At 37.7% G+C, this 15,913-nt stretch overlaps 3 protein-coding genes across 7 annotated transcripts in view; 1 reads left to right on the forward strand and 2 right to left on the reverse strand.

The window, feature by feature from the left end:
* The window catches only part of mcf2a (MCF.2 cell line derived transforming sequence a), a 30,350-nt gene extending 23,960 nt beyond the window's left edge, over positions 1 to 6,390 (reverse strand). Inside the window, exons 1-3 of the mRNA XM_058797939.1 lie at positions 6,256 to 6,390; positions 453 to 521; positions 186 to 300 (exon numbers count right to left, since the gene is read on the reverse strand). Of these exons, the coding sequence (XP_058653922.1) occupies positions 186 to 300; positions 453 to 521; positions 6,256 to 6,349 (278 nt within the window). The 5' untranslated portion in view covers positions 6,350 to 6,390. The remainder of the gene's footprint in view (positions 1 to 185; positions 301 to 452; positions 522 to 6,255) is intronic.
* Positions 1 to 6,455, forward strand: part of f9a (coagulation factor IXa) — a 36,260-nt gene extending 29,805 nt beyond the window's left edge. For both annotated transcript variants that reach the window (XM_058797945.1, XM_058797942.1), the window contains one exon: positions 6,325 to 6,455. In XM_058797945.1, the coding sequence (XP_058653928.1) occupies positions 6,325 to 6,376 (52 nt within the window). In that variant the 3' untranslated portion in view covers positions 6,377 to 6,455. The remainder of the gene's footprint in view (positions 1 to 6,324) is intronic.
* Positions 6,456 to 8,185: 1,730 nt separating this feature from the next.
* atp11c (ATPase phospholipid transporting 11C) overlaps positions 8,186 to 15,913 on the reverse strand; it is a 61,524-nt gene continuing 53,796 nt past the window's right edge. For 2 of the 4 annotated variants that reach the window (XM_058797433.1, XM_058797430.1), the window contains 3 exons: positions 12,771 to 12,879; positions 11,644 to 11,675; positions 8,186 to 10,688 (listed from right to left, as the gene is read on the reverse strand). In XM_058797433.1, coding sequence (XP_058653416.1) covers positions 12,775 to 12,879 — 105 coding nt within the window. In that variant the 3' untranslated portion in view covers positions 8,186 to 10,688; positions 11,644 to 11,675; positions 12,771 to 12,774. The remainder of the gene's footprint in view (positions 10,689 to 11,643; positions 11,676 to 12,770; positions 12,880 to 15,913) is intronic. The other 2 variants (XM_058797431.1, XM_058797432.1) reach the window with 2 other exon arrangements.

Raw genomic sequence — 15,913 nt, forward strand, 5'->3', positions numbered from 1 at the left:
ATGTATTGTGTCTACAATGTAACTACAAAAACCTTTGCATATTTAGCACACTAACAATACATTCATTTGAACAGCTCAATTTGTGTCAGAGCTGTTGCAAGGCTTTATGTGAAGAGAATACATAAGGGACTGTTGCTGTACTGCAATGCAGTGAGATGGAGAGGAGTATATATTAAGACACGGACCTCGGGATCAGTGTGAGGTATGAAAGAACTTTGGCCAGAGCTTCTTCAGGAATGTCGCTGAAAGCAGAGCATTCTGGGAGAGTGATGATGACACTGGAGTCCTCACCGCATCCCCCTGGAATTCAATAAACATCAAATTTACAGTTTCTCAGTTAAGGACGAATTCTATGGGACTGCTCCAAATTTATCTGACATGTTTAGACAAGCCATTAATCCACATGTACTTTATGTCTCCAAAAACTATTAAACAGAAACTGAAAACCCCACCTGATAAATATGCCACTTGTTTCTCAATGTAGCCAGCCACTTCCTGCATACTCACAGGGACTGTGACCTCTGAGGAGACAATGAAGATGAGCCACATATAAATAATAAAGTGGCAAGCTTTAGGTCATGTTTCTGTAAGTTTATGTGGTTTAGTCACAGTTATGTGAAATTTCAGGAACAGCACCACCCAGTGTTCACATGTACAAACTACCAGAAGCTGTAAATCACAGTGCTATAGAAAATGATTTATGGTCTGTTAATGGACTCCTCAGTGAAATTGACAACATTAGTAGTTAGTAGCAATGAGTCTAATGCATTCATGTCTGCAGAACCATCAAGATGGACTGAAGCCAGAGACTGAAAACAAGAGGAGACGGTGGTTCAGTTTCCTTTGAGCCTTGTCTCATACACTGCACAGTACACTGCAAGTGGAGGTTGACAATAGAGGATGTGTTCAAATTACATATGGACCAACACTGGTCTCCGGTGACTTCACCATGAACTCACTTCCTGTGTCTGTGGCAAACAAAAACAAATTAATTCCACAAAGAGAAATGCAATACTCTGTAGAGGAAATGGATTATTCTGGGTCAAGTTACAGTCCAGCTTTTTTCCTACTATAAGGCTCCTTACATGCTTACTACAACCATTGTTGATAAAAAATATCTGATATTCTTCCTAAATAAACGGTCATGCCCTCAAGAATGTTGTAATATGAAAAACTGCTATCTATATAACTACTAACCTATCATGATAAAAAATAAATGCTGACATTAAAATTTAATGCGTTTCCAACAGGTATAATGGTGCTGGGGCAGAGATGAATGTGAATGAAGACACAACTAAATATTTAATAACACTCAACAGTTTAAAATGTTAAATACTCTATATACACCTTAAAAGCAAAATTAATGAGATATAATATGATGAGATATGGAGAGATGAATATTGTAAATTTTAGAGAGATGAATTTAAACAGGATGGCCTAGACTAGAAAGCAACTATAAATACAGTGGGGCAAAAAAGTATTTAGTCAGCCACCAATTGTGCAAGTTCTCCCACTTAAAAAGATGAGAGAGGCCTGTAATTTTCATCATAGGTATACCTCAACTATGAGAGACAAAATGAGGGGAAAAAATCCAGAAAATCACATTGTAGGATTTTTAAAGAATTTATTTGCAAATTATGGTGGAAAATAAGTATTTGGTCAATAACAAAATTTCATCTCAATACTTTGTTATATACCCTTTGGCAATGACAGAGGTCAAATGTTTTCTGTGAGTCTTCACACACTGTTGCTGGTATTTTGGCCCATTCCTCCATGCAGATCTCCTCTAGAGCAGTAATGTTTTGGGGCTGTCGCTGGGCAACACGGACTTTCAACTCCCTCCAAAGATTTTCGATGGGGTTGACTGGAGACTGGCTAGGCCACTCCAGGACCTTGAAATGCTTCTTACGAAGCCACTCCTTCGTTGCCAGGCGGTGTGTTTGGGATCATTGTCATGCTGAAAGACCCAGCCACGTTTCATCTTCAATGCCCTTGCTGATGGAAGGAGGTTTTCACTCAAAATCTCACGATACATGGCCCCATTCATTCTTTCGTTTACGGATCAGTCGTCCTGGTCCCTTTGCAGAAAAACAGCCCCAAAGCATGATGTTTCCACCCCATGCTTCACAGTAGGTATGGTGTTCTTTGGATGCAACTCAGCATTCTTTCTCCTCCAAACACGACAAGTTGAGTTTTTACCAAAAAGTTCTATTTTGGTTTCATCTGATTCTCCCAATCCTCTTCTGGATCATCCAAATGCTCTCTAGCAAACTTCAGACGGGCCCGGACATGTACTGGCTTAAGCAGGGGACACGTCTGGCACTGCAGGATTTGAGTCCCTGGCGGTGCAGTGTGTTACTGATGGTAGCCTTTGTTACTTTGGTCCCAGCTCTCTGCAGGTCATTCACTAGGTCCCCGTGTGGTTCTGGGATTTTTGCTCACAGTTCTTGTGATCATTTTGACCCCACGGGTGAGATCTTGCGTGGAGCCCCAGATCGAGGAGATTATCAGTGGTCTTGTATGTCTTCCATTTTCTAATAATTGCTCCCACAGTTGATTTCTTCACACCAAGCTGCTTACCTATTGCAGATTCAGTCTTCCCAGCCTGGTGCAGGTCTACAATTTTGTTTCTGGTGTCCTTTGACAGCTCTTTGGTCTTGGCCGTGGTGGAGTTTGGAGTTGGACTGTTTGAGGTTGTGGACAGGTGTCTTTTATACTGATAACGAGTTCAAATAGATGCCATTAATACAGGTAACGAGTGGAGGACAGAGGAGCCTCTTAAAGAAGAAGTTCCAGGTCTGTGAGAGCCAGAAATCTTGCTTGTTTGTAGGTGACCAAATACTTATTTCACCGAGGAATTTACCAATTAATTCTTTAAAAATCCTACAATGTGATTTTCTGGATTTTTTCCCCCTCATTTTGTCTCTCATAGTTGAGGTATACTTATGATGAAAATTACAGGCCTCTCTCATCTTTTTAAGTGGGAGAACTTGCACAATTGGAGGCTGACTAAATACTTTTTTGCCCCACTGTAAGTTTCAGCCTTCCAATAGTTTGCAAACTAATTTGATAAAAAATGCAAATGCGAAGTGTCATGATATAACAGACACAATATTTTTTATAATAATAATAAAAATAAATGTTATGGTCTGTGTAAGAAATATTTGTGTGCAAATATATTAACAAATAATAACAGAATTTTTATAATAATAAAAATACAGCTTAAGGTCTGTGCAACAAATTAAAGAAATATTTCATATAAAAATGTTGAAAATTTACTCTCTCTCAGGCCATCCAAGATGTAGATGTGTTTGTTTCTTCATTGGAACAGATTTGGAGAAATTTACCATCACATCACTTGCTCACCAATGGATCCTCTGCAGTGAATGGGTGCCGTCAGAATGAGAGTCCAAACAGCTGATAAATACATCACAATAATCTACAAATAATGTAAGTAACCCACAATCTGCATGTTTGTAGTAAACATCATGTTTTTAATTTCAAAACATTGCATCTAATCATAATATTGCTTTGTCCAGTGAAAAAGTTGTTTCACCCGAATTAGAAGAGAAATATTCACAGATCAAGCACCTTTTACAAGTAAGGATTATGAACTTGTATTTCAGCCAGAAGTGTTTGAAGTTAAAATGCCTTAAAGATGGATTTGTTTGACTGTCTTGTGGATTATTGTGCTGTTTTTAACAGCTGTTTAGATTCTCATTCTGACGGCACCCATTCACTGCAGAAGATCCATTGGTGAGCAAGTGATGTAATGCTAAATTTCTGTTCCGATGAAGAAAATAACTCATCTACATCTTGGATGGCCTGAGGGTGAGTACATTTTCATCTAATTTTCATTTTCATTTGAGTGAACTATTCCTTTAATATAATGAATTATATTAATATATTAAGACATTTTCCATTTCATTTTTTTATTGAGTCTCTTAGGTCAATAAATGCTGGAGTATATTTGCTCATCATCTTTGTTCTGCCATGTGTTCAGGCTTTATGAAAGCCCAGCACTGCCTTGAAAATGTTAAGTTTAGCCAGTATCACCCTTCTAAAACAACACAAATGGAAAACCACACCTTATACTCCTTTGAGGGCGTGATCAGAGATATCAGTGAGTCCATGTGAACATGTCTGAACTCAGTCTGAAAGCTACTCACTAAATAAACCTGTACTGCTCAGTAGCAACACAGAGACTATGATCTGTCCTGTGGGAGACAGGGTTGTCTGAACTATTCTCAAGATTCAGAAAAGGCAGAATGTGAAAAGTGATATCAAATAATCAATATATAATAAAAAAAAAAAAAATCAGTCAGTTTCAGAGTTGCATAATTGCCGCGTTTTGATTGAACTTGAATCGAATTTCATTTTAAAAGGCTTAAGTAAATACCGAATGCATGATGATGCACTTTAAAAAAGGCTGTTAATTCAAAAAGTGCTGTTCCAAAACAAAAACATGACCTTTGAACAAACAATAATTTCTGAATGTTTTCATACATTTAGCTCTTTCCGGGGAAAGTGGATAGGGTTACTAAATAGGCTCGAATGTTAAGAGGATTAGTTGCCTGAGCTTTTATACTTGAAATTTATAAAAGCACAGACAGTGACTAGCTTAGATAAACATGTTTTAGATACATTAAACCCAAAAGTATTTGGACACTTTAGTTACACTTACACTTGTGTGAATGTTAATGCATTACATATCAACCAAAGTGGAATTTTTTCCAAGAAAAACATTTCACAAAATGTTGCCATTTAAAATGATGACAAATGTATTGATTGTCAAATGTTAGTTGTTAATGTGATGAACTACACCTGACTTCACTGAAAATAATTACATACTGTACATTGATTAAAAATCACATTGAGGCGGTTTATATATTCCACTTGGTTTGATATTTGATCTGAAATTCATAAATTATTAAGTGTGGCCACTATGTTTGGTATAAATGTGGTAGCATTGTGAATGCAAATGCCAGAAGATTAGTGTTAAAACGTTCATTTCCATTTATAACACAGTGAGAATCAGTTTTGATAACAAATATTAAATTTTATTTTTTAAAGCCAGATCTAAGTAGGATCCCAGATAAACAAATTTCCCCCTAAAGCGTTCATGCTCATACCATATGCATAAACATGTACATATTGTCATGTAATGTGGTTAGAGGAATGAAAGGATCAGAGTTCATATCTACAGAGCATTCAAAACTCAACAGTTTAGCTTTAAAACAGCACCTCAGAAAGCGAATTCAGGTTAATATACAATTCATCGTAATTGTTAACCAGCATAAAAACACATTCAGATTTCTCAATGTGAAATATACTGAAAAATACTAACATCTCTCATTGTTTGAGCAGATTCTGGCATGCTGCAGCATGGACGTTATCTAAGCCCAGACAGGTGTTCACATTAGCTCTGTGTCAGAATGTTGTTGTTGTGAACCTGGCTCGGCCTGAGAGGAACTGCAGTCTCGTATTACAATGCATCATTACAACGTAACAAACAAACACCTTTCCAAAGCATTACTTTAACACAGACGCCACGCTCACTCTCACGTAAAAATAACCCCAACACTGAGACAGATGCCAACAACCCGAGCCACACTGCCAAAGCTAATCTCCTACAATCACTTTGAGTAAACCAAAAGCATCATAATGTAAATATTACATAACACACAACAGAATGGAGTGATTCAGACTTGTAAACCTTTAAAAGCATTAAAGTGCCTGAGGAAAGAAATGGTGGCTAAAAGGAAGATGCTGAGTCATGGGCTAAAGAGCATGTTTAAAGCCAAATCAAGAGCCAGAAAGCAGGGCAGGGAGTTAATATCAGTGCTCTACTTCCTGTGTCTTGGCGCCCATTTGTAATACGGACAGTACAACTTCTATTTTCATCCTTCAATCTCGCTACTGGCCCAAATTCACATTGCATGATTATAAACCGCCAGCTTACTGAATCTGTCCATCTAAACACTCTTTTTATATCAAGGTTTCAGGAAAAGGTTACCATAGAAAAATACAGAACACCAATATATGGTTCTGGAATTCCTCTGCTTTTCAATTACAGAAAGATTGAGTCCAGTCCATCCAAGCAGATTATCATATATCAAATCTAGGTTATGGATAAAACTCCATTAAGTTATAAATAGCAAACATAATCCTTGCAATACCACATAAAACGCCAATGAACATCCTGAGAAACTGATAGTCTGGTAGTTTTAAAGACATATTTGAGAATATACTCACGTTGCAGTGTGTTCTCCAGCTCCGAGCCTGCCTGCAAAAGGTTGTAATAGCCCTCCATGTCTTTCTCAGGCTCCTGAGGAGAGGCCGAGCCCATTCCCTGGCTGTTCCCGGAGAGGAGTGACTTGACTCTGGGCCTGTCAGGCCCTCACATCCCACTCCACCCTGGATTCATCACACTACCTCCTCTGAACAAGTCTCAACTGAGGCTTGACTTCTTCAGCTCCGTGCCGCCACTCACGCCTCTGGACTCCCCAAGTCACCTTGAGTAGGAGCAAGCGCATCCAGAGAGACCCCCCGCTGGAGGAAACGGGATCCGGAAATATCTATGGCAAACAGCCTGCTGCAGCCGACAGTGGCACTGCAATATCACTCACATCTTAGCTTACACACACACACACACACACACATCAGGGAGGGGCAGAGTGGATGAGGTCCTGTACCAAAAGTGAATCGGATTAAAAGGGTTTTCTGTCCACAGTGCTGACGGTCTGCCCTCTTTAAAAACACACCACACACACTCCCTCCGGCTGCAAACTCCCGTGAGTTAGAGTGCGTCAGATCTGCATCGCTCTTAGACTCACACTATTGATACTCTGCCAACTCCCTCCCCATTGACTTTCTCCGCTGTGGAGTTCAGACTCCGCCCCCTGCTGATCTCCACCTTCCTCATTGGTCAGTTTTCCCTCACAGGCAGTGGCTTAAATTCTGTTTCTCTTCTCACTGCTGGAACCCTGCATGCTGTATTACACACATTCTCACCCTTACTCTTACAAACACACACACACACAGGCTGCTCTGAATATCACTATTGACAGCAAAACTATTTTTTCTTCCTAGTCTAAGGAGTTTCATTGTTCACAACACAGAAAAGTATGACGCGTGGGAAAATTGCACAAAGACAAACAGCTACATGAATAAGAGGCATTGTTGTCAAAGAACACACTATTTATGCATCTACAACCGCATCTTATGCCCATGAGACACTGCTGGTTTAAAATCACATATGGCATTGCTGTCTTTATTCATTATGCACATCTTCTGCAATTGCTGGACAGATTTGGAGAGACTAACTTTAACATCTGAAGACAAATAAAGGACAATACCAGAGAAATACCATGGGCAAGTGTTATTTTTTTTATAAGCTGGGGGTCAAATGTTTGGAATAATTAAGATAAGTCTTCAGTGTCACATGATCCTTCAGAAATTATTCTAATATGCAGATTTCCATATCTTATTATCAATGTTGAAAACAGTTTAGATCCTTTGATGAAAAAAATAAAAGAAAAACATTCATTTAAAATATAAATATTTCGTAACATTATGAATGTCTTTACAATCAATTTTGATCAATTTAATGCAAACTTTTTAATGGTAGTGTATCAGTTTCCACAAAAATATTAAGCAGCACAACCGTTCTCAACATTGAAAATCAGCATCTTAGAATGATTTCTGAAGGATCATGTGACACTGAAGACTAGAGTAATGGTTGCTGAAAACTTAGCTTTGCCATCACATCAAAATATTACATTCGTTACAGTATTTATCATCAAATAAATACAGCCATTGTGAGTATTTGGCTGCTAGTGTAAGTATTGTTTTTGTCATTATTATTATTATTATTATGAACTCCAACTTTTACTCACGAACATTCAGATTTAAGACATGTATGAACCTATCTTTACAATTATTTTTATTAAGATAAAAGTATACATATATGCACATTTAATGCACAAAATAATAAACCAACAAACAAACAAAGAATAAAAACAACAAAACACCCACTCTAGGATTCTGTAACTGGTGACTTTTTTTTTTTGGTCAAATATTGTGATGCTGTTTTAGTTACTCTGAAGCCCTATAAAGCACATGTATAACATTTCTACATGATTTAGAAACAAATAAAACTTCAGACACAAATGTCTTCTTTCAAAACAGCTTTTATTAAAGAAAAAATTTGAAACAGACTGGTCTTGAGAGGTACATTCAGATCAGCTGGAGCCTGAGGGACAGGATGGAGGAAGCAGGGCTGACCGTGCTAGTGCCTGATTCTTTCACAGCAACGCACCGAAGCCCTGCCTCACGCTCCACAATCAGGCCGCCTTTCTCAGCCTTTTTTTTTTTTTTTTGTTTTTGGACGTTTTCTTTTTCTTACAAAAAAGTGGCTCAAAAAGTTTCATTAAAAATACAATCAAATATTTATATATATATATATTTCAGGCAACATGAGAATCCAAGAATTATTATAAGCTTTGAAAATAGCATCTCTGAAGTAATTTAAAGGTCTGTTTGGAAATTTCAAACATTGCAGGCAAGTTCTGTTTTCCCCTCCCAAACTGAGCTGAACAAACACATGGATGTGTCATCTTGGTGTGAGTGTGTATGTGCTCACCAGGGTTCAGTCCAGTGGTGGCATTAGTAATCACACATGCACCGAGAAAAACAAAAATGGGCTCATGTTGGGACTAATGCTCACAATGAAACATCACACCAACTGGCCTCTCCTGTCCAGCTGAAAGCAAATGTAAATAGAGCTCTGATATATCTTCTCTGCAAAGCTAATTCATGATGTAATCAGAAATTAAAAGAAGGCCTGGCGGTTACGCGGGGCTGTGATACAGCTGGATTAAGCCCGGCCCAAGATTGGGAGCTGAGCTTAAGATGCTTAGCATCATGACACAGTCAGAGGTCTAACACACACCACTTTCCCTCGGATAATCCACATACACGCTTGATGACAGCTGAACCAGGAATGGGGCATCTTTCATATGGCATTGTTTTAGGAGAAACATAACATAAAAGTGTGCCCGATTACAGAACATGCCAGGCAGTGGCTCTTTTAACACCCATTTTGGGATACAAGCAGAAAGAAGAATGGAATAGATCATTCATATTAAAGGGACACAGATTTCAGCTGCATTCACACCATATACAGTATTAAGGGAGGGTCTATAGGACTGATCTCTGATCAGAGAAAGAGCCCAGAGCTGCTGGTCTACAGGGTCTGGATATAGAAACCCAATCTGTTCAACAGCGGATTGCACAGGTTTAAAAAAAAAAAAAAATCAGTTGGCACAAGCTGATCATGATTAATTTAAGAGAAAAAAAATACCTCGGACAAAAATACAACATTTGTGAGAATAATTACAATGTACAATAAATATGTCAAATAGAAATCACAAATAATTCAATTATAATCTAAAAAGTGATTGAAATTATGGCACATAGAAATGGAATGTATTCAGAAGTGAAGAAAGTAGAATGAAGATTACATGCCCTCCAAACCACTAGAGGGCAGACATGACTTTCAATATGCATCGGATCCAAAGCACCTATTTCACCACTCTAAGCTCCACAGCTCACAAATGATTCATTCAGTTTCCTCAAAAGTGAAACGTGTGCACGTGGATGTTAAAGCGTGTTGTGGAGTACTGGCCTGGTATGTAAAGCTGACACATTCGATATACAAGTCAATAATGGCTCAACAGTAAATGGATGCTTAACTCGGACTGACTCTGATATATGCTATTAACTTTGCATCGAGAACCAATCCTAGCATATGCCGTAGCAATGGATAATGCATCCCTCAAGGAAAAACTGAAGATAGCCGGTCGCCCATTTTAATGGATTCTCTCTCCTTTTTTTTTTTTTGGCATCAAGCAACATTTTCCACACTTTTTTTCACTTGTACAATTTGTAACCCAACTGTAAACTGATCCCCGTTTCAACAAAGAGTAACACCGAAAGACTGTGACAATAAGAAGAAAATCTGAAATTGATTTTCGATTTCTCACACACACACACACACGTACGTACACATACGGAGTCGTTGGGCTCCGTGGGATATCCCAGAACTCCATGTGGTCGAACAAACAGCAAGTTGTTGAAAGGCAGCTTTTATACCCATAGGGTCAGGGCCCGCAGTGCAGCATCTTAGAGAGAGCTCACATTTAGGGATCTCGAACAGCTACATATCACAAAACTCTAAACTACGATTTGGGATTGTGATCACACCTGGTAACCGATCACAAAAGGGGGCGACTGTCTGCCTACAAAGTATGGAGAGTGGCATTTATGGGACTTTTTTGGGACGATCATGCAAGAGAACCAATAAAGATGTTGGTACATTCTGTAGCAGTCGAGCGCTACTGACGACTTAGCCAGCGACACATTCATCCCGTAGGGTTGAATATGAGAGTCTGGCAGTAGGGCAGGGCAGAAAACGGTGTGAAAACAAATCTTGAGGAATCGTGCTGGAATGGAAGGCTTTAGGATAAGATGTAACAGAAAAGCAGTTTAAATTGGTTCCATTTAAACAGGCAGGAAGAAGCCCGGCAGATGTGAGGGTCCGGTCAGTAGTCTTAACCCAAGGCTGTCCGTGCCCATCAGTAGCGCTCCTTCAGATGCTTGTAGGAGAGAGGTGTGACAGCAGCCATCTGCAGTGTACAAAAAACATCACCACACAAAACTCTTTAGCACACATGTAGAAATGTATTGAACAGTTGAATAGGAAAGATATGATTAGTAACGGTGTTTTAAATGCATCTCTTATTTGATTGATTCATCAATAATAGCCGCATAAACCCTGATAATTCTGTACACAACACCAACTCTAAACCAAATCAAACTCATATGCACCAAAGAACCATCCTAATCAGAGGAGGATCTGGTGGCCAGGAATGATTCACTCATATCATTAGACCAAATAAAATGCTGATGTGAATCCTGGTTTAAGAAATGTTCTGGATTTCAAACAAGTACTCAATGTCACATATGCTGTCAATCACTACAACTGATAGCTGCCAATATATGGGCTTTTAATAAAACTGGGCTGTCTATGAAGTAGAAAGGAGAAACATTTTCTGAATTCGGTGCTACGTGACAAGAGAAAAAGGGCTGTGGCATTCCCTTTTGACAAAAATGTTAACACCCGTAATTCACTTTTTATTTGGCCACCACCCCTCTGTTGACCAGACTGCCCATAGGTGGAAATACAAGACTGCAGAAGTTTAATGTGTAGTTTTACAATACAAAGCCTGTTGAAAATCTGTGAACTTATTCTTTAATTTGGACTGTTCTCTGTTTAAAAGTGAAAGAGAAATCATAAATTATATATATATATATATATATATATATATATTTATATTATTTATTTTATTTTATTTAATTTTTTTTAAGTGTTTATAAATGCATTAGCAACTATGAATAGATTAATATTTTCCATTCGAAATGTGTTATCTCTTTTTATTGTCCAATGAATTGTCGGATGTACTTTTGGTTATATATTACCAATGTAATTAATTTGGGTGAATTTGTCGGAAAACGCTGATGTTCAAGAATTAACTTGTGTTGAACCCAGAACATTCCTTTTGATCATATTGAGCACTTTACCTGTATGTGTCAGTCGAGGAATCCTCTGACAGCTGAGAAGAACAGAAAGCAAGTTTAATGCTGGTGAGTACCTCCTATCTACATCCTCACCAAAAACGTATTACAACCATCACAAATCGACCCCAAAAGCTTTTGGCACAGGTAAACATGCAAAACTAGCATAGCAGCATGCAGAATGCAAAGCATTAATGCAGGAGAACAATCACTGGAACCAAAATAATGTCATACAAAGGTTAGACAGCCATTAGGCGGGTTAGACGACGTCTAGTGTCACAAAAGAAAATCCAAAAAAAGAAAAAGATTCCAAATTACAAACACAACAACTACCACACCACACAAAATACCCAATACAGCAATAAGACCAACATGACGCTGTTTCAAAACAACCACACACTCATGTTGTCATTCACACACAAACAAACCCGGATGAGATTAACTAGGACAACATGGCAGAGGACTGGTTTAGTCAGTTAATAAGGACCCAATCACAGGTTACTTGAGGAGCACATGCATGACACAATGAGGGGCGGAGCTTCCCCTGGCAGGCTGAAAGGATCATTTAATATTCACCAATTCATTATTTTCCTTCAACTTGTTTTTCAATTCCTCACTGTCAACAGTACAGCATTGTGGCTGATTATTTTAGTACTTAAATAAATAAATACTTTCTGTGTATAGGTCCAATAGCGAATGTCCATAGAGGAAACAATGTTAACAAACTTCCAGACAGATTTTTTTTTTAATGCAAAATTCCTGGTAATTTATGACAATACACAATCATGAAGATTATGTAGAAATCACAGAATTCTAAATCTTTATGGAGAAAATTAATGGGAAAATATTTCCACAATACGAACCACTGAAAAAGTGTGAGGCTGTTGAGCTGCATTGTGTCTTTTTCGTAAATACGTCAAAGACTAAACGTCTTTTCAGCCGACCGATGTGAGTTCATCCTGAGGTAGGGAGAATTTCCACAGCAGAATTCAGAGGAAATTAAAATCATCCCACAGAGGGGGCCGACTGAACCCAAGGGGAGGAACTACATCGACTAGGAGGCAAATCCCTTGTAGATGACTAGGGTAAGGCACTCAATTGGGGCTCTGATTGGAAGGTCTGGGGTCTTGTACCTGCTTATATGACAGAATTGGACTCGTCTGAAAAGGTTCTCATGAGCAGGGGTCTGGCTGAAGACAGAGAGGACTGGTTGCCCCCCACATTCGACTGACTTGGCTTTTTCTGAAAGGGTGGGAAGGGGGTGAAAGACACTTAGGACAGGATGGATCAGACACACACACACACACACACCCCAAACACAAAACTGCTATACAGTACATCCTTCTAAACACTGTGAAGGACGTTTATAATTATGGGATTTCATATTTGAGGGCACATGTTTATGCATGTTTTTAATTTCCATATAGATTATCCTTCATGGTAGAAATGATAAGGGCCATTTTTTCAAACATAATCCTACTCAGTTGTACTAGATTATGAATATGATCACACAAAACTGTCAGCCAACACTCAAACAATATAAACCCATGAAGACCAACGATTTTACATATTGATTCCAGTTTCTTAATGATTTCTTTAACAATTCTTTCAGTACTTTTGGAAAAAGTGCCAAATAATTGATTCTAACTGCACTTCCGTTCCAAAGTCTGGGATTAGTAAGATTTTTTTTTTTCACTACTTTTATTAAAAAGTGACATTAAACACATATGTTGTCACAAAATATTTCTATTTCAAATAAATGCTGCTTTCGAATTTCCTATTTATCAATGATAATAACAACAACTGCTTCTTGTACATCAAATGAGAATATTAGAATGATTTCTGAAGGACTGTGACTATGAAGACTGGAATAACTATCATCTACTGTCATCAAAGGGACATGTTACAACAGAAAATAGTTATTTTAAAATGTTACCGTTTTTACTGTTTTTTTTTTTTATCAAATAATCTTGGTGAGCATCAGATACTTCTTAAAAAAACATTGAAAAATCTTACCAATCCCAAACTTTTAAATGATACTGAAAATCACATATTATATTTAACGCAATATTTGAGTAAAATTGTAATTATAACCCAGAGAGACAAGTGTAGACTAATGAGTTTGACACTCAAAGCCAGTCTGTAGTACCATATTTGGAGCCTAATTTAAAATGATAAAAGAAAGAAAGAATAATAAATAATGATTAATCACATTACGACGTATGTGTCTAATCATAAAAGTATGCTAATTACTGTATTGTCTTTTAAATTACATATCAAATTATTTAAATTGTCCAAACTAAAAATGTCCCTTTCTTTGTTTTGAAACAATTTTAACATGACAAACACACTCTCTCACATACACACAAAATCTCATTCTGAATCAACCAGCACTGATGCATCCAGGAAGTCAGTGGTTTGGGTGAGGAGCAGTGTAGGCTGGGCCGAGCATGCATGCAAGTAACCCCGTATGTTTGTGTGCCGCATTCTCCTGGCTGGGCATGCAGAGACAGCAGGCACTGGGAACAGACAGCTGAAGGATTCCCCATCATACCCTGCAGCCCTTACAGACGCACACTGAGGACCGCCCACCATCACCACGGCTCAACTCCAGGGGACAATTCTTGCACAAACACCCACTCAAAAAAAGCCACTGTGGTACATATTTTGACTGACAATCCAAACCCAGCACCCATGACAAACACGTTTGTACCAGAGTAGAGCAACATAGCTAGCGAACACCACCTCACAAAGAGGGAGCAGAGACAAACAGGTGGAGAGACAGCAGGCAGGACACTGGAGATACAGACAGGCAACCCATAGGAGGAAGGACAGTGAGACAAAAAGCAGAAAAGGAGCAGGCAGAGAGACCTCAGTCACTCCAGGAAAAGCTGTGAGTGCTAGCAGTCTGCGACAGCATGAAGATAGTAGATGTTCCAGAGGAAGGAAGCCGTCGTTTCATCTACGGCACAGCACACAGGTGAGCAAGAGACCAAAGAGGACAGGAAAATTAAAGGAAGGTCAAGGGTAAGAAAAAGTGGGAATAAAGTTAAGGGAGAAGAGAGCATAAATGAGTAACTGGGCTTTCTTTGAGTTACATACAAACTAAATTTTCTAGTGGAAATTAGTTGGCACATAAATCATAATAAGATATTTATTGTCTGCAGAATAAATATTACACTATCAGGAATAAAAAAACAACTCTCTACTATACACTAACGTTCAAAGGTTTGGGGCTGGTAAGATTTATGTTTTGAAAAAAATATATATATATTATGCTCATCAAGGCTGCAATTACTTATTAATAAGAACATCTAAAATTTTAAATACATTAAAAACAGCAATACTGTGAAACATTCCAATTTTTTTCTATTTTAATATATTTAAAAATGTAATTTTTTCCTGTGATGCAGGAAGCTGAATTTTCACCATCATTATTCCAGTCTTCAGGGTCGCATGATCCTTCAGAAATCATTATAATATGCTGATTTGCTGCTCAATAAACATTTATTCTTAATATAAACAATAAAACAGCTGCTTAATATTTATAAAGAAACATTTTTTTTTTTTGGATGAAGAAAGTCCTAAATAACTGCAGTTATTTAAAATATACATTTTGTAGCATTTTAAATGTAATCTATGTAAAAAAAATGTTGAATAAAAGTATTAATTCCTTTAGGGGGAAAAAATAATGTACTGACCCCAAACTTTGAACAGTAGTGTACGACTGACTGTAAATTCTGAATTAATCAGATGCACTTGTATCTATAGTAAAATGAAAATTAACACACCTATGACCACGTTATAAATTAAAGCGTATAGTTGTTTAATTTTCATTGATTTTCAACGACAGCTGAAAACAGGACTTAATTCAGCAGAGCTCGACTTTATACAAATAAGTAGAGACAGAGTTGCACTCACTTTCTGCTGTTTTTCAAGCTTGTTGTCAAGTCATTATTTAAAAAAAAAAAAAAAACTTAAAGTAATTTTCTATTTTTTCTTTTTCTTTTTCTTTCTAGGTACCTATAACACAAATTGTGATATAACCTCTGCACAAGGTATCATTTTACATATTACAAGTTACATTGGTTAATAAAGCCCATGTTTCCAATGGAGTTTATTAGACTATAAATTCTACATTTATTAAGGTTTACAACTGAATAAATGACATAATTACTAGATCAAGTAATTAAGACATGACCATACATTCTATTTTCTCTCCATTGGTAGTTTTAATTGACATGTGGCATACTTGGAAAGGCCGCAGCACCTACCT

This window comes from Onychostoma macrolepis, chromosome 14 (assembly GCF_012432095.1).
Source record: "Onychostoma macrolepis isolate SWU-2019 chromosome 14, ASM1243209v1, whole genome shotgun sequence".
Lineage (NCBI taxonomy): Eukaryota > Metazoa > Chordata > Actinopteri > Cypriniformes > Cyprinidae > Onychostoma > Onychostoma macrolepis.